This window comes from Poecilia latipinna, unplaced genomic scaffold, assembly GCF_001443285.1.
Source record: "Poecilia latipinna isolate Pla-1442-1.1 unplaced genomic scaffold, P_latipinna-1.0 Scaffold456, whole genome shotgun sequence".
NCBI classification, from domain to species: domain Eukaryota; kingdom Metazoa; phylum Chordata; class Actinopteri; order Cyprinodontiformes; family Poeciliidae; genus Poecilia; species Poecilia latipinna.
The window spans coordinates 58,838-77,934 of NW_015113072.1; the positions used below are offsets into that span (position 1 = coordinate 58,838).

The following is a 19,097-nucleotide window of genomic DNA, read 5'->3' on the forward strand; positions in this document are numbered from 1 at the left end:
TTGTTTTATTATCCAACTCTGCTTTTAGCTTCACTAATACTCTAACAAACCTCAGAGACCTTCACAGAGAAACTGGATGTATACTAAGATTAAACAATACAAAGCTGAGCTATTAAAAAAAAGTGATTTCTAAAGAAATTGGTTGCACTGGGATTTAATCAAAGGAAGAGTAAAAAGAAGCTAAGCACATACAGTCCACACTTTTCAGATTTTTTTTCAAAACTCTTTAAGACTGTAGGATGTTCCTTCCTGTTGTCAATAATACATTATTTTGCATTCATCAAAAAAAAAGTATATTTTTTTAAATACACTCATTTCATACTCTGTACAGTAGGTTTCCTTGCTTGCTACTGGAACAGGAAAACCAAAGCGGAGGACACTGAAATAGTTAATCCTGAACAACAAGACATCAGGACTTGACCTTTCACCCCTTTTGCCATGGGAACAACAGGAACAAACACATATTTAGTCAAGCCCAACCAGGAAGTTCCCACTATTCTGTTTTATGAGAGAGAGAGAGAAAAAAAGAAACTCCAAATGGGATTCTGCACAAGGAGGAAGACGGCGCATAAAGAAGGCAGTGTGTGAAGTGTGTGTGCCGCTCATATGACTGTAGGGACCAACTTCCAGTGTGTCAGTTCAGCCCTGATGCACAGAAACCAATTACAGAAAGGAAACCAGTTAGAGGAAACGGCAAACAGGCCGCATTGTGACACGCAGTCGGACAGGCTGCATCTGTAACCAGCACCTGGTTTAAAGAAAGCACGTTTTCATCCCCGTACAGCGAAGTGTCAGAAAAACTCCCAAACCCTGTTCTTGTCTGATAGTAAATTACAGCTGGAAGTCAGTTTCCAAGGGGGATTTTTCACCGAGGCCACAAAGAAGTTCCAGTAAAGACAGCGTGTCTGGACATTATTGTTGTTAACTCATAGTTTGCGCTTGCCTTGCATACTCCTTGAACTTTTCACATCACAAACACGCTTCAATGTATTTTATTGGGATTTTATGCGATAGAGCAGCAAAAAAAAGCAGCACATACTTTTGAAGTAAAAGGAAAATGTATAAATCATGTCTAATTTTTCAATAGCAAAAAAGCAAAAAAAAAAAAAAGGAATCTGAAAAGTGTCTTGTGTGTTTGGAGATTTCAGGAAGACAACAAGCCTAGACCTACAGCGAGAAAATGCAATAAAATGGTTAAAAGGGCCCAGTCAGAGGCCGGAATTGATCCAACTGAACAAAATAAAAAATAAAAAACTCTTTGACAGAATTAGAAATATTGGTTTTCACAAACACTCCTCAGTTCAGTTCATTTTAACTGAACTGGAAGTATTCTGATAAGAAGAACGAGCAAAACTGTCTCTAGTTTCATCAAATGACTCGCTTAAAAAAAAAAAAAAGCACCAGGTTTGTGGCATTAATGTACTATATATTGTGTTAATTTCTGAATCTCTGATTTTATTTGAGCCCCTGTCCTTTTAATGGACAGAAACTTTGAACTGGATCATTGGATGAGGATTCGGCTTTGCTCCATTGGTCAATAATTCAAGGAATGTGGGGATGACTCCTTGCTCAAGCAAAGCAAAAAAATAAAATCAGAAGCATAGCAGGCATGCTGATGCTTATCTAAATGATGATGTAAATAGGAAACAGTAGAAAAACCCGTTTGGTAAAGCAGGTGCTTCGGGGACTTCTCCTTTTGGTGTTGCAACGTTGACGTGCATAAGGACACGTTTCTAAGTCCTCTTTGGTGTGTTTTGACCAGATTTCTTGTTTTGGGTTTATTTCAACAGAGTAGGAGAGCAAAACACGCCTGGTTAAAAACTTGCCCAGCCTTTGGGCTAAGGACCAACGTGGGCACAGTCTTTGCTAGGTTATGCATTAAGCTGTTACCTGTTGTCAAGAGGTCAGCTCCAGAGCAGAAGATAATCCTCCGAGTTTTGCTGGACTTTGATTTTAATAATCGCTGTAAACTGTGTAGTGCGTGAACCACACGCCCCGAGATTACCGATAGTCTACCTGTAAGCCTTCCTTCCACTTTTATTGTTTCCCACCTGCTTCCCTCCGGCCTCCACCCCCTCTGTTCAGCTCACCCTACAACACGAGCCTGCTCCCCTCTGTTGCTTCTTATGGGCTTTTTGTGTGTTTGTTTGTTTACCTGTTATCTTGTTTGTGTGCTCTCCGTGGCCTCTCCTCTTCTGCAGCAGGAAGAAGTCGTTGCTCCTTACGGTCACCCAGAGCTTCAGAGCGTTTTTCAGCAGAACTTCCTCCGGGTTCAGCCACATTTCTTCCAGCGGGGAGGAACCGGAGGAAGCCCTCCGCCGTGTCCGTCGGTGCTGCGGAGGAGTATGAAGATTCCCGCCCGTCTTCCGGCTCTGGGAGCGGCCTTTGCTGGGGCTAAAGCGGGGGGTTTCGGGGTTTATCCATGACTATCCCGCTCGCCTGACAACAGCAGGCTTCGGACTTCCTCGCCTCATACGCGTCCGCTTGCTTGCAGCCTCACCCCCACGACTTGCAGCAGCTGTACACACTGTTCGAAGATCGTATATGTGACACAACGACGTACACGGTTACTATATCAAGTGAAAGTTTTTTCTTGTTTTTTTTTTTTTTTAATCAGCACAACCTCAGTAAATAATAAATACTAAAATAACCTGATCGTTTTCTGAATGTTAATATTTTAAAATCAATACAAAGATTTTGTTTTGTTTTGTTTTTTAACCACAGTTTATTTTACACTGACTTCAAAAATCCAATATGGCCGCCTTGCATTTAAAACGTGCAACCACAGTAAAAAATATTTTACTCAGCTTTCTTTCATGAACATGTTACTGTAATGTTTTAAAGTACAACGATGTTGTATAGAAGCTGGATTTGCCAGGCTTCAAGTTAAATAAATCAACTCTGTTTTTTACTCAATCTCAAAATACAATATTTCTGCTTTGCATACAAAAGCTGATGACAGAAAGTTGGTGACAGAAAAAGATTTCTGATTTTTATTTTAAAATGGCTCTACAATAGGTTCTACAAAATCGATGAATATGTGATTGAAATAAAACACAGGCTAATACTATTATTATTGTTATTATTAGAGCAGTTTGTTTAACAATCCATAATTATGAATGTAATCGTTAATTGTATTTGGGGTTGAAATAGTTTTAAAAAGAATGAGAGCATAATTATGGGCAAACATTTCCTAATAGCACAGGTAAAAGAAGAGGGGAAATGCAAAAAATAACAATTAAAAAAATCTTAATTTGATAACTGAAAACCAATGCCATATTTGAAAAGTTGGAAAAGCCATTACTTGAAATGTCCATCTTTTTGTAGGTTAATTTATGCGTGGCTCCTGAAAAATAGTCAGAGTGATAGGTCTTCATTCTCTTATCCTATCATTTTCATTCCACCGACTTTCCCTTTCGCCAGTTCCGCTTCAGATTTATTGCCCCTTCAGTGACTGGATTTTCACTGTATTCTTTTGCCCGTTGTCACACAAACATCACTGTACAAATTAAGCTCAATAACGCATGTGAAAAATATTTGGATAGTTCAAAACAGATTAGCCGTAAAGCGCTGCTGAAGATCCAGTGTTTGTGAGTTGCTGTATGATATAGATTAAAATCAGAAACTATAATAACTATAGGAAGTAAAAATGTTTCAGACTGGAAATGCATTCTAAGAAAGGTGAAAAGTGTGTTAAGCCACAACATCCTGTTAGGATTTTCTGATAATAATACTTTCACAATGATTACAGGAAAACCCAAATATTGTCTGTTGAGCTAATTAACTCCCACAGATTATGTAATCTGTTTCTACTGTTTTGCTATCAGAGGCTGCCAAGTGCATGCCAATATCAAAATCATATTTAATTTGTACTTATCAGTGTGTCTTGCTCATTGGATGACAGCCCAAGATATGTGATTTACAATCTGATACTTTTGTGATTGAAAAATATTTAAAACATTTTCCATCAATGAAACAAAATCAACTTGACAATTGGGGGAAACAGTTTTTTATCAGTTTGAAAGTTTATCTGTATGGAAAAAAACTGTTGCAAAGCACTATGGGTAGCATCTTAATCTTAATGACCTCTCCATACACATAGTAATTGATGCTGAGTAAAATTACTGCATAATCAATTTAATAATTGATTTGTGCATGGATGTTTTTAATTCTAGATATGTAGCAGTAAGTTGGTCAATTAAAAAAATACTGATTGTATCTTGACTTATAAATGTTCCACGTATCATTTTCAAAATAAAAAAGTCAATTTAAAAATAAACATTTTATATACATAAAACATCTTTTTTTCCATGTTGTTCTTCTCTGGTGAAAATATTATTTTAACAATTAACGCAATTTTAGTGCAATATCAAAATGATGTTTCAGGTCGATTTTGTGCCTGGTTTTTCTGGTGGTTAATAGAACAGTCCTGTTGTGCATTATCTGGCAGATCTTTTAAAGCAATCTAAGAACAAGCTATCTAGGACTGCTAAATACTTGTTTGAGCAGATATGCAGAAAACTGAAATGTAGAAAGTAAACAAGGAAAATGCTTCATTGAGAAAAAATATTACTTGCAAAAAATTATACCACATTTTTTAAAAAATAAACTAGTTGGTTATTTTTAGTCTTTAAAGCACATTGTATCTTTGTGTGGCTTTAATGTTCAAATATTTGCTTGAGTATTTTTTATTAAAACTTATCATTTTCCAGTATAAGGGTGCCTTTTTGTGTGGTGAACTTGTTAACACTGTTGTCTTGCAAGAAAAATGTTTAAAATGTCAGTCTGAGTTTTTTCTGAGTGGAGTTAGTGTGTCTTCCTTGTGCATGTTTGGGTTATCTCTAGTTACTCCATCTTCCTCCCACAGTTCAAAAACATTCAAGTTGGGTTGATTAGTCTCTTAAGTAGCCATTAGGTATGAGTGTGTGTTGTGTGTGTTTCTGTGCTGGACTGGTTGACCCTTTAATTTGCTGACAGTTACAGATACACACCACAGCTGAAACTGACTGGATTTGAACATCCTGTATCAGGACTGGGAGACAAGGCCAAGCTTGACCTCTGCCTATAGAAATCATCCAAGTGTCATAAGCCACGCCCATTTTATTCCACAATCTCTGTAACCTGATCTGAAAGCTCACATAGCCTGCAGTCTTTGCAGATCGACTTGTTTCATGTGAATTGTTTTTATTGTTTTTTGTTTTTGTTTTGTTTTAACCTATCCTTCATTGGGTATTTATGCTAGCAACTGGCACTAACCTACCACATATTACTCTTATGATTTTGTCAGCTACTGATACTTAGATCTTAATAGTTATTATTTAGTTTTGTAAGACATTCAATCACTTGTGCAACATGTCCTATGTTTGTTTTCCAAATAACATAAAATATATACAATGTCATGCAAAAGTCTAACTTTCTGGGCTGACTTTAGGCCCTAGTTTTTCAGGATCCCAACAACACTCCTGGTTCCTATCTAAATAACATTTTTCTTTCAATCTTCTTCAGTTGTATATAGAGTGAATGTACCAGACGAACTATTAAAAAGCATGTCGGTTTGTCTGCATCTGTGTGTCAGAGTGGGCAACACCTGTTTGGTTTCGCTGTCAGCACCGTCACGTGGAATGTTGCGCTCCCACGCCTTATTTGGTCATATTGAGCTCCGAAGGAAGTCGGTGTCACCTTTATTTTTGTCGTACTAGTGAAGCAACAGTTCCAGATATTGTCAACTGAAAAACACAGAACTCTGCAGCAATAAAAAAATTAACCTAGCACAATACGAACATAGTTATAGAAATTAGCCGAATTTTAGAATTAAATAGCACACGTGGCATTAATTAGAGCAGTTTTGGGTTTTGTAGTTTCTTCCGGAATCACCCAACGTGAGCTCCTTCTGTTTCCGTGTCAGGGAGTAGAGCAGTGGTGTGATTTCAAGGGACTCTCTTTACTTGACAAAATGCAGGTTAGCTCAACTTTTTATGGTTCCATAATGAATCCGGTTGACTTTTTGTGAGCCAGGCGGTTCACTATGACCCGATGTCGTAGCGCTGGAAGTAAATTTACGACACTTCAGACTGAAGCTGTGACACCCAGCTAGCAGAGAGGCATCTCAGCCTAGAACTTTTAAGAACGACCACATTATTAATGAAAGAGACGGTTTAAAATGACAATTTATCTCCCCGAATCGTGTTAACAGCTAAACAAACAATATTTATGAACAGTAGTGTGTTTTTTCAGTGAGTATGGAACGAAAAATGTGAAACAGAGAAAGGTTTCGGCGTTCATATATGAATTTCAGCTTTTTTTATTATTATTATTATTATTATTATTACTATGTCAAAAACAGCTAACAAACAAAATTAAATTATCCACTTTTTTCTACCTGAAGGACCCGAACGAAGACACAGAGTGGAATGATATCCTGAGGAAGAAAGGCATCCTTCCTCCAAAAGAGGTTCCTGAAGATGATGAAGAGGAGGAAGTGGCCCTTCAGCAGCAGTCTGTTGGTATGAGTATTTTGTTTGATGGAAGAGACGGGAAGCAAATTATAAGGATATGACTGGATGTCACGACACAGAGGCAATTACTGCGTTAAAAATGGTTGTGATTGCATTTCTTTATATTTTATATAAATTGATATTTGTCAATGCTTTAATGGAATCATAATTGGAAAAACTAGATGATGTTTAGTTTGCAAACATCATCAATTAAAGCTAATGAATATCATGATGCATTCCCACCCCCCAAAAAACCTCTATGATAATTTCCTTTCTGTGTTTTAGATTATTGCTAAGTACCATACAAACATTTGCCACCGTGTGCTCACTAAATATTTTAACAGATCAAAGTTTTATTATTTGACTTATTTTCAACAAATAGGTGAGATGTAAGCGGTCACTCATTGTTGTCTCCGCAGTGAAAACCTACGAGAGCATGACGCTGGAAGAACTCGAGAAGAACGAGGACGAGTTTGGCGAGGACGACGAGGCTGCCATCGAGATGTACAAGTGAGTAAAAAGGATTTGGCTTTCTCGCATCGTGTGAAAAGATCTTGAAAACCGGAGATGTTTGAAAAACGTAGGTTTTTATCGTATTTAGTCCAGTGGTAATGCTGGTTTATCCAGTCCAGTATTTACTCATGGTGTGTTGACTGGGGGGGATTTCTCCGACTCGGAGATGTTGACGCACCGGATCTCTTTTCAGGCAGAAACGTCTCGCCGAGTGGAAGGCGGCTCAGATGAAGAACGTGTTCGGAGAGTTGGGTGAAATCTCCGGGCAGGATTACGTGAAGGAGGTCAACAAGGCTGGAGAGGGGATCTGGGTGGTGCTGCACCTCTACAAGCAGGGGTAGGTCAACCTGTAGGTCAACTTGTAGGTCAACCTGTAGGTCAACTTGTAGGTCAGTCTGTAGGTCAGCTGACGGTCGATGTAAGTTAAGACACACTGCTTCCCATAGGGGTGCTGCTGATAAATCTGCCCCAATTTCTTAAATTTTTCAGTGCGATCTTCTGATACTTGCATGACAAACCGTTCTTATCCGCTGATCTTATTTACCTCCTCAAAGGTCTGACAATCAGCCTCTGTCTCTGTCTTCTCTCCCTTAACAGACTGACAGACCAGCCCACTAAGGGTGGGACTTATCGTATCGTTTATCATTTATTTTTAACAATTTCTCGTCATTATAAGAATTTTGATTTATCGTTGTCACAATACATTTCAGTTAGTTTAAAAAAAGGTGTAAAATGTTATTTTTTACTATTTTCTCCTCTATTTTTTCCCTACAAGAGGATCAATATGAGTAATATTTGTTTTATTTTTTATTTTATTCACTCATCATTATTATTATTTTGTATTATTTTTTTCCCTCTCTTTTCATCAACTTATTCTATTATGTCATCGCTTTTGTCCAGAACTTTGGTGCAGTTTTACACCTGCTTTTGAAAGTGCTATACAAATAAATTTGACATTGACATCAGTAAATTCAGAAAATATGACTACATGAAGTCTGTATGTGCAGCTTAGTGATACCAGTTTTTCAACGGCAGCATCTATATACGTGGCGCCATGAATGCTGTGCCGTGCAGTTACATAATAAAGAAGTGACAGTTTTTAATCATCATTTTTATCGTTACCACAGTAGTGCTACAAAGTATCGTCGTAAAAGTTGAACTCCATGTCGCCCGGCACGTCTGGACTTACCCGATTAACAATAATCGCTCCACTGTTGCCAACTTGGCAACTTTATTCTATATTTAGCAACTTTTCAGATAAAAAAAAATTGGTATCTTACAAAATTGGAATCAGCAGGTCAATCTTTTTTAAGGCCGGTGATCAGCTAAAACAATTCAACGCCTGTTTTGCCTATTTTTAATCCATAGTGGAACATTTTATTTTGTAAAACTTAACCTAATGAATTCAGCCTAGAGCAAAATATTTAGGTTGATGATGCCTTTTAAATTTAACCTTATACATTACTGGAGAAGAGAAACGGCGTAAAGCTGCTTTTTGTGGTGACTTTAAACATCAGGAAAAGACTAGAAAACAAACCCAAAACCAAAGTTTTATAGATGATCAGACACGCTTAAAACAAGTCAGTGTTCCTGTGGTAACTAAATTGGACCCGACTTCTTTTTGTTTACTGCTTCTTCAGACTATCGAGACATGAATTTATTTCGTACAAAGTTGAGAGTTCAGTGCTGACCTCTGTGTCCGTTTGGTCTCGGCCCAGCATCCCTCTGTGCACCCTCATCAACCAGCACCTGAGCGGCCTGGCCAGGAAATTCCCTCAGACCAAGTTCCTCCGATCCATCTCCACCACCTGCATCCCCAACTACCCCGACCGCAACCTGCCCACCATCTTTGTTTACTTTGAGGGAGAGATGAAGGCCCAGTTCATCGGCCCGCTTGTATTCGGAGGCATGAACCTCAAGGTCGAAGGTAGGGCAACATTGTTATTTTTATTTTTTGGTTTTAGCCGAGGTCGGAAGTGCACATAAATCTGTGCATTTCAGATTTACAAGTTTTTCTAAGTGTTGCTAGGAAACAGAAGCACAACATTTGACTCTGCGCTCTGTAACTGCACCCAACGCTCTCGCCTGTCAATTATTGTATCTGAAGTGGAAATAAACTCCTGACTTTGGGAATCTTGTGCAGTTTTAAAAATTTAACCTCCCGTATTCTTCTGTTTCATTTTTAGTTTGAGAAACTTTACGTGAAATTTTCCCTTTGTGTTTTTTCATTGTTTGCGTGTTTCTTTTTGGGTTTTTTTTATTTCTATGTGCAGAGCTGGAGTGGAGGTTATCGGAAACCGGTGCAGTGAAGACCGACCTGGAAGAAAACCCCAGGAAACAAATCGAAGACAAGATGATGTCGTCGATCAGAAGTTCACTTCCGACACGGAAGGACAGTGGCTCTGAGGACGAGGACGATTAAAGAAACACCAAAACAAAAAAAAACACTCCCAACAGAGGAACACGCCTTTGGAGACAGAACATTAAAGAACCGAGCAGGACCTCCTTTATCATATATAATCTTCGTTTTTTTATTTTTACAGAGCTCAGTCCTGCTTAAAGGCACGTGGTCAGGCCACTCTGCTGGAACAACACACCTCTGTTTTCTTTTTGTAACCTTACACAACCATTAGACACAAATTTTAACTGTTTTTTATTATTACATGGTAATTATGTCACAAAATGTACATATACATTTCATCCTCCTTTAATTAGAGTTCGCCCCTTTTTGCCACATTTAGTTTCCAAAGTTCTCTTTTGAAATAAAAAAAGTCACTGCTGATGAGAGTTTTAAAGTGTTTATATCTTGTTTTAGAGAGAAACTCGGTAACATTCGGAAGCATCGAGATGCAGGTGCGTCATAGCAGAACGGTCGTTTTTTTTGTTTGTTTTTTTTTCCGTCTTTATAAGTAATTTTCTGTTCAGGAAAAAAATAATAAAATGTTTCTGTCCAGAGCCAGAGATGCTGCGTGTCGCTCGGTATCGGTAGACTCCTCATCCAGGCCGGAGCTGCCAGCTGCTCCTCCTCCTCCTCCTCCTCCTCCTCCTCATTCTCATTGCGTGTCGTTTCCTCCCCTGACTTTCTCAGATTCCTCCTCCTTTACAGCATTCCCTCTGGCAGGTCTCGGAGTTTCTGTTCAATTAGCAGCAGGTAATGAGAGGCAGAGAAATGTCAGTCAAGAGCCGGCAATGAACAAGAGCAGTGATGAAGTTGATGCGATTTATTCGGGCTCCGTCCTAATCACTTCTTCTTCTCTGCCTGAAAGGTTAAGTCTTTAAAGGCAGAGGAGAAATAATGGAACGAGTCCTTTTCTCTGACGGTGTCTGGACTTTAACATCCTGCAGAGTGATAAATTATTGTAGACGATGTTTTTTGCTCTTTGCTTTTTGTTCTTATTAAAGGAACAACTCAGAATTTTAATAAAGTGACTTCTTATGAGTAGAGATGTGGCTTCTGAGTCGAGTTAAAAAGACATGCTGCTCCATTCTCTGATTTTACTTTTTATAGGTTTATGTTTGAGTAAAATAAGTAAAATGCAGGAGTGACAACTTTTCTTACCACAAGCAGCACCTTCTTCTTTCTCCTCTGGGATAGTTTAGGCGAAAGTCGCATCAAAGGGTGAACTGAGTGGGACTAAACGAGAAACGGAGATTAGATCATTAATAGTGGTTAGGCGGAATAAAAGGGACTAAATTATTGATCCCACCCCTGAGTATTGGTTTTACAGAATAAAACAACTTTATTGTCATTAGTCAGTGATTTGTACGACCAGCGGTTGTGCTTGGATGCCAATTTTCTTTACATTTTTAAATGACTTAAGTGAACATCTAGAAGGAAATTTACATCTGAATACGATGAATGATGTACATATGCTTCGTGTGTGATGGGACTTGTTTTTACAAACACAGACACTTCCGGCCATCTTTTTGTCTCACCTCTTGTTGAACAGCTCCGACAGAGTTGCGCGCTTTGGAGTAATGAAACAGAAACTGGGGTAGAAAGAAAAAAAACATCAATATTAAACTACATGCTGTTGTTTACCATCCAAATTATAAGTTAAATATAATAAAACTAAGCAAATCTTACCCTTTTGAAAATATTCTGAACTTGCTCCTGAGGAAGAAAATTAACAGATTAACATCAGAAATATCAACTGAAAAAAACTGTTATAACTGCATCTGTCATAACTCTAGAAAACAAATATACAAGAGGCACAGAGAGAAATTCAGAGGCGTTATCTGCTTATCCAGGTTGTTGTACTTCTGCATGTTCTATCTCTATATATTTCCCTGTGTTTTGTGATAACGTCCAATAATTGTTCTGCATATTTTACCAACTCCATGTGTTTTACTTCTGCACCGGCCCATCTGTGAAGCACGTCTTTGATTATTTGCCAGTTTCTTGTATTTTATTTTACCACAAATGTTGGATGCTCATCATTTCTGAGTCCTAAAGAACAAGGCCAGCCTGAACTCACTGCGTCAGAAAGACGTAGGTTGACCTCGGCATTAGATGTATCAAGTGAAAAGCTTTGACCCTGAAAAAGTCCAGGATTATAAAATTTCTTTTACTTTTTTTTTAACCTAGCAAGCTAAAAATAAATTATCTCAGATAACTGCAACTTTATGTCAAAGCTGGTTGAGTCCACTTCATTCCCTGTGACACCGTTTGATTTGGAAATAAAAGCTGTTTAATCTTAACACAATCTCTTGAGTTAGAGAGGAGAGGTGAAGTACTGGTAGAAATAGCATCTCAGTGGTTATACTCAAAATAAATTTAGCTGTAAACTATAAATGGGTTCAGTGAATCGGCACCAAAGGTAAAGCAGGAAAAGTGGTAAAAAAAAAAAAAGCATCCAATCCCTCTACACTAGCTTAACGCCATTGAAACAAAGTAGTTATTTTCTACTTTGTCATGTTGGCGGTGTTTGGTGTTGGAGATGCAGCACACCGCCCAGGGTGCCATTGTGTCAGGGGGTGGCCTTTTGTGAAAAAAGCTAATTTGTCAGTTTTATCACAAAAAATATTATATTACTTATATCCCTGTTTCTGGTCAAGAGATATTGGGAACGGCGATAGCTAAAGCCTAAAATATCAACGCTGATCAAAACTTGAGTTGAATAGTTCTATGCTGAACAGATTCACTAAAACTCAGGCTGAGGTTTGACAATTTCTGTTCTTTAAACCTTTTATTCTGTTTGTAAAATCACAAAAGAGCTGAAAACTGAAAGAAACCCAAAACCGACAATTCATTTATGAAACTTTTCTTCGTCTTCCTTAGGTTTCTTTTTCCAAGAATGAAATCTGCATCACAGACTCTTTTTTTTTTAAAAAATGGAGGATCCACACTAATAGAAACTCCTCAGCTGATCCCGGCAGCCATTTGTGGAAAACGTCCTCTGAGTTTGGTGAACAATGGCATCATCGACACACATTATCTCTGAGAGGAAAATACATCATCGCTCTTTCGGGAACCGAGGCTGACGGGAAATGCGGTGCTCAATCTTTTCTTCTTCTCCGCAATCTTAAATGTTTAATGTTATCACGGCAGCCCAATCGCTCGGGGAGTCCAGAGCGATTGTGATGTCGACTCACCTCGTTTTGGTCTCTCCACAACACATTACTCATATCGTCGCTCTGGACGCCTCGCACCTTCGGACAAACAACAAGAGCTTTTAGGATTTCGTTAACGGATTAAAAGAATACAGTATAGTATTCAAAATAAATGGATGCTTTTGGAAAGTCCATAGGTTTAATTACAGCTCAGCATCACTACTGCTTCATCTTGGTCTGGCTGCTACACATCAGAGTGATCTATTGTATTTAATTGGACTTTTAATTTGTGATAATTAAACAAGATGGCTGCTTCAGGGCCATTAACGTAGAAGGAAATGGCAAAAACTGTGAGACATCAAAGTGAACATCCATGAAGAGGGAAGAGGGACTGATGAGGGGTGGTGAAAAGGTGGATGAAGAGAAGTTATTTCACTACCTTTCGTAATGCGGTGTCATCCAGCCACTGTCCAAAAAGACTGGCATCTGGACAAACAGGACATGTAAAGTTAGCATTCTCTAATTACGTTGCATGAGAAACAAAAAGATGGCTGCATCTCCAGCACTTTGGGGCGCACTCTTAATTCATCCCGTAGCAGTTAGCTCCAAAAATGTGATTTGAGCCATTTTTAAATGAGATTTGCACACTGAATCAAAGACTGGGTAATTCTGTGTGGCTTCAGGCGAAATGAGGGGACTTTTAAGTAGCGGTTTCAAATCCAATCTAACTAAAAAATCCACAGGATCATTAAGATCTCTTAGGGAGAATCTAATCATTAGTGACAAACAAAACATCAGCTAAAAATTGGTTTCAGCTGACCCCCGGTGGCTAAACCGCTTAATGTCACCATAACGCTGACTTGTTGCTCCAGCAGTCTGCCACTTACTATGAAGGGAGCTGATGAGAGGGAAGGAGAGGAACAAACCGTGTTGTAGAGACTGAGATTAGCTGTGGTGCTCTGTGTGTGTAAGATTTGAACACAAGCTACACATCATTCAAACCATATTTAAATTAAGAATTAAACGAGCATGTGTAAAATGCTAAGCCTGTGGGACTCTGGCAATTGTGGATAAGTTTGTCTTTTTTTTTTTTATTTAACATTTATCTAATCTGATTGAGATCAAGTATATATGCTTTAAAGACTGCTCTGGAATGCCTAAAATTTCATATATTATTTTTAAGTAAAAATTGTTACTTATACAGGTGGTAAAGTTTATCCAAATTTCTCACGGCATGACATTTGCAGTTATGTTTTTAAACATGGCTAACATGTTGATTAGTATCAAATGTACTAAAAAGGCACACCAAGCTGGAAAGACGTCATATTTTATAGACAATAACGATCAAATATCATTTAACATTCCTTCACCGCCTGTATTAAATATTTTGTATGAGCATTAGCCTATCAATATTACTTTTTCCATTCCTTATTTTTGCACCTTTACTTTTGTTAAACACACATTTACCTCTCAGCTTTTACTTGTTTTTATTTGTTGTTTTTAACGTCAAACAACTTCTGAACAGAGTTTGAAGAACATGGCTGCATGCTGCACAGCTTTGAATTGTTCTACATTGTAGAATTGAAATGAATACACTTTAGGTAGTATGTTATGTGTCTCATATTCAATATAAACCATTTATAATCCTTACAGCTTTCTTATGTAGCCTCCATGCTAATTTAGCCATAATCAGGGAATACATGCATTCGGATGAGGCTTGTTAGTCAGATTAAAAGCACCTTTAGAAAACAACAACCTTTAAGTGGTTATTACATTTGGTTTCCGTTAATCCCACTTCTCTGTTTGGTTTAATATTTTAACACAATCTAAACTTTACACTAATTGGGGGAAATCTTTTTTTTATTATTATTCTAAAATTTCTTGTTTTTTTTATAACTGCCTTTTTTTTTAGCACTGATTTATTGAAACATGGTTTTCATGTGTTGCTGAATATTTTCATTTTTGGAAAATGCTACCTAAATTCCCAGTCCAGGTATGTTAAATAAAATATTTGGAGGATAAAAGAATAACATTAAACCCCTGTTAGGCTAGCAGAGCCCTGCTAATATTAGCAATATTTTTCTCCCCCATTTATGAATAAACATATTTATGGAGCTGGAAAACGGCAATTCATTATTATTATTATGATTTGCTTTTATTTATTCTTTAGTGTGCTCAGGCATTATTTGGTATAACCTTAATAAAAGTACATTTCTTAAAAGGACATTGTTATCTATTTACCCCCAGCAGCCTCCAGGTTACTCAAATTAAACTATTAATGTTTATAAAACCTCCGCACAGAGTTTTACACCTCGGACAGATTATAGTCCATATTTTGACACTGAAACACGAATTGCAATTAAATTAAAAACCAAGTACTTCGTAAAAACCCTGTCGCTCACCTGTTGTGCTCAAACATCCAAAAATCCCCAACAAACACAGCAGGAAAAGTTGTCGCACCGTCGGTAGAGTCATCTCTCTCGTTTCCTCGCTCTTCTTCTTCTTCTCCTCCCTATTTGTGGTTCTGTTTATGATTCTCTGACCCGCTCGGCTCGGTTCGTGTCTGCTTTGACCACGTCGTGCTCTCGTGCAGCACTTTAAACTCTTCGCAGGCTCTCGGGCAACCTCACCGTCGACCAATCACAGGCCGATCCGATAATCGGCCGCGTGCGCAACTCTCCACACTCACTCCTCCGCGCGCGCATCACCAGTCCACACGGGCTGCCGATCACTGGGATTACCGGACTGATGTAAACCTGTGCTGCTTACGTCAGGACATAGATGCGATTGTCGTTCGGTTAGAGGATGATCATAGTTTTAAATGAGCAATTAATCCAAAGACTAGACCAAAGATGAGCTGGAATAAGTGGGAAATAGGAGGAAGGTGTGCCGCAGGTACATCAATATAGTTGAAGTCATGCGTTGCAGGAACATGACAACTTCTTCTCTTTCTCTGATTGCTGGAATTTGGTGCAAGAACCAAGAGTTTATTTGTTTGCATCATTTCTAGATACATAACAAATACACATGTGTGTATTTGTTGTACTAACATTTCGAGAAACAACGAATTTGCACTTTGTTCGTCATAAACACAAAAAAACTACTTTTTTTGCCATAAGTAATTTAAGTTAAAAATATGAATGATATTAAGTGATTTTAGTTTGCTTTAAAGTTCTAAAAATTGTAAGGGAATGTTTAGCAAGCACTTGACACTAAGTGGTGGAGGTGTGCAATACTGCGTATTTTGGTATTGATTTGTTACAAAGTATCGGTATCAGTATCACCGATACTGATAGTTTCTAAGTTTGATGTGTCACAAACTACTGACAATTAGGTGCTTTTGTGTTATTTTTTTTCTTTGTGTAAACTCTATTCTAGGTTTGAACAAAATAATTCAAAGTTTATACGTGTCTATAAAATACTTTAATAAGATATTGAAGTATTTTGTATTTTCCATGCATTTTTCCTAAATAAACTGCAAAAAAAAAAAAAAGACAATTTGAGAGCAAATCAAAATAAAATCTTTTCTGAAGTGCGATTGAGAAATTACGGCGCAAAAATAAACAAACATTTCAAGCAGGAATCTGAAACTAAAGTATCGATCTTGCCATGCTAGTACCAAACCAATACTGATACCAAATTGATATTGATATTATGTGCACTTTGGATCGATTCGCACACCTCCACTAAGTGAAACTGGGCTCACAGAGTCAAACATGGGAGCTTGCTGTACTCTAGCTGTTTTGATTGGAACCAGATGTGTTGATCATTTTGACTATTTTGAGCTTTTTCAGCAACAAACGCTCTGGTTGGGGTTCATGTGAATAAAAGGATGGATGCATGGAAAAGCAGCTGAAGCCCGACGTTAAGCACAGTGGAGGATCTGTAATACCGCGGGCCTGTTTCTCTTCCAAATGCCTCTGCGAACTTATTAGAGGACATAGCATCATACATTCTTTTAAATGCAAAGACAGTAGCCATAACTTGGAGTCTACAAGTAAAGGGAAAATGGGCTACTGTTGGGCCTTGATCTAAAATGAGTCAAGATAGAAATGATTCACTATGGGGGGGTTTAATGATCATCTCAAAAGAAAACTTGTAGAGCGAGAAAAGAGCATTAAAGATGACTCATGACCAACTAAACACTAAAGAGAAGGCGAGTGCCAATAAATGTGGAAGATGTTGTAATTCCTAAGAAGTCCAAGAATATTCCCAAATCCTTTTTTCCCAACATTGTGAGCAGATGATTACATTAGAGCTTATAATCTGAATTAAAGTAAGGCTAAAAGCTTTTTGTTTATATATTCGTCTTGCCCTTCCAATTTGCATGTTTCCTGATACTGTGTTGGAAGACACCAGTCATTTTTATTACAGGTATTTCAAATGAATTCAGCAAATTTATACTTTCACAGATTCACGAGCTGGATTGGCTTTCACAACAAAACGTTAAGAAAATCTTGAAAATTATAAACTAGGGCTATTCGTATCAACGAATCAGTTTGCAGCAAAGGAAACAGAGTTGGAAACACTTATAAGGAATGAAAACATGCTGTCAGATGTCATGCTAAAACTGTTTGCGTACACGCTAGCGTTTGTTTTTATTGGGATCCACTCAACATATGCTGTCTGTGGAGATTAGAGTCCTGTGGGTAAGAACTAATTATCTGCAGATGATTCAGACAAAGCCATATTGTTTTTAGTTTGTGGCACCACCCGACAAGGCTGTGTTTCAGAAAACACTGTGAATCAGAAAAGATCTTCATTTCAAGCACAAGACTGTTTTTTTTATTATTATTATTTCTTTGAGCGGTGTTATATAGGAAACAAGTTTTGATTTTATAACACGAGGAGATAACTTGCAATCATTGCCATAATTTTCTTAGATAGCAAGCAAATTGCAGCGCAATCTCCGGTGTGCTGTTTTTCCTTTCTCCTCATATGGCCTCAGAAAACCAAGATCTGGATATGAATACGTGTTTGTTCGAGATGGTGAACATCTGGAACTGTGCCACAGTGAAACCCGCCTCTTGTTATTGTGGCATTTCGAAAACAGAAATAATTTGGGTAGTTTCGAGCTGACCTAAAGCTGGTGAAGCTTACCTGATGTAACCTGAGACAGGGAGAAAATAAAAGTTTTTATCCACTTCTGGTTTCTAGTGTCATGAAAAAGAAGAATATGTCATAATGCTCAAACACCGCTAGAATTTAAGTGTATTTTAAAAAAGAAAGTTAGCACAATCAAACTTAAATTACATGTCTGGTTTATTTTCGACATTCAACTTAAAACTTTTGGATTACCACATAATACCGATGCTCTTCACATGGAGCATACGTTATGTTTATGGAGGCCTGCATGTATATTTGTTTTACATTTATGCTAAGCTCTATTTCCGCAGACATCTCTTACACTGATAACTCAGTGATTCTTGAGAACAGGGACAAAATGGTTTTTAATTTTCCCATTTTTTAAAAAATTTTTATTATTATTTTTCATCCTTATATATGCAAATATGACAAATAATGTTTTGGAAATGTAAAGATGCTAAGGTACAGGATCCCAGTTTTTTTTTAAAATTACATATTTAATCGACTTTACCCAGAACTTTGTCATCACCATCTGACAAAAATAAACATAAAATAATTTTTTAATTACCCTGTTAGTGATATTTTTCACTCATTTTACAGACAAATGTTTCTCAAGAAACAAAATAAATATTATTTAAAACAAAAAACAACAAAAAGTCCATCTGACGGAGTTGACAGTGCATGATGGAGTTGACACAGAACTGAAGGTGGTGACAAATTAGTGGGTAAAAAGACTTGATACATGTGAAATAATGCAATTTATGTAAAATACACTAAAATGGATTAACTGCACATTTAAGTGAAATTTGTCAACAATTTCACTGAAAGAGTCAGAAAGACTCTAATGGAGTTGACGAAATGCCAAACTACCTCAATTTATATGATGTTATTCTGAAGGAGGCCATATTGTAGCTCTCAGGTCCATTAAATCTTTACAATATACCAAAATTAAGCTTTTATTTCACAAAATTTCATCAAAGTTTTGTAAATTATCAATTACGGAGTTGACACATCGTGGTTGTGACAAGCAACTTAGGAATAAAACAGAACAAAAAACTAAAGAATAATATAAGCTAACCAGAGCTAACTAGCCCTCTTAGCAAAGTAATAAAAAGGAAATGGTCATGGGGTCCTCAGAAGTTCTGGTGCCCCCCAATAATGCCTGATTTATTTATTTTTTACATTCTTTTCATTTCTGACGGTGTTGACAAAAACTAGGGACAAATTTCAATGGAGTTGGAAAATATCTGAAAATTATTTTTAATTCAATTTATTGATACCTTTATAATTATTTATAAACATTTTTTTTTCAAATGGTAAACGGTAGCTGCTTGCTGCTGTGTTCAGTACATTCGATAGGAATACTTAATTGATTAATAGTGACTAATAGTTGGTTAATACAGAAAGAAATTAATACTGACATCAGCAATCTGAGGAACTCATTTTACATAC

The 19,097-nt window shown here is 37.4% G+C and overlaps 3 protein-coding genes across 3 annotated transcripts in view; 1 reads left to right on the plus strand and 2 right to left on the minus strand.

The window, feature by feature from the left end:
• Positions 1 to 2,547, minus strand: part of tbc1d8 (TBC1 domain family member 8) — a 31,665-nt gene extending 29,118 nt beyond the window's left edge. The window contains exon 1 of the mRNA XM_015038878.1: positions 2,156 to 2,547. Within this exon, the coding sequence (XP_014894364.1) occupies positions 2,156 to 2,282 (127 nt within the window). The 5' untranslated portion in view covers positions 2,283 to 2,547. The remainder of the gene's footprint in view (positions 1 to 2,155) is intronic.
• A 3,304-nt stretch (positions 2,548 to 5,851) lies between these two features.
• pdcl3 (phosducin-like 3) lies at positions 5,852 to 9,789 on the plus strand. The gene is made up of 6 exons (XM_015038879.1): positions 5,852 to 5,959; positions 6,386 to 6,503; positions 6,914 to 7,004; positions 7,201 to 7,344; positions 8,726 to 8,934; positions 9,281 to 9,789. The coding sequence occupies exons 1-6, from the start codon at positions 5,954 to 5,956 to the stop codon at positions 9,427 to 9,429; spliced, it is 717 nt and encodes a 238-aa protein (XP_014894365.1). The 5' UTR covers positions 5,852 to 5,953; the 3' UTR covers positions 9,430 to 9,789.
• Positions 9,790 to 15,176, minus strand: nms (neuromedin S). Its single transcript, XM_015038880.1, has 7 exons — positions 14,963 to 15,176; positions 13,000 to 13,046; positions 12,603 to 12,659; positions 11,095 to 11,121; positions 10,944 to 10,997; positions 10,567 to 10,641; positions 9,790 to 10,140 (listed from the first exon to the last, which is right to left on the minus strand). The coding sequence occupies exons 1-7, from the start codon at positions 15,033 to 15,035 to the stop codon at positions 10,108 to 10,110; spliced, it is 366 nt and encodes a 121-aa protein (XP_014894366.1). The 5' UTR covers positions 15,036 to 15,176; the 3' UTR covers positions 9,790 to 10,107.
• Positions 15,177 to 19,097: the final 3,921 nt, after the last annotated feature.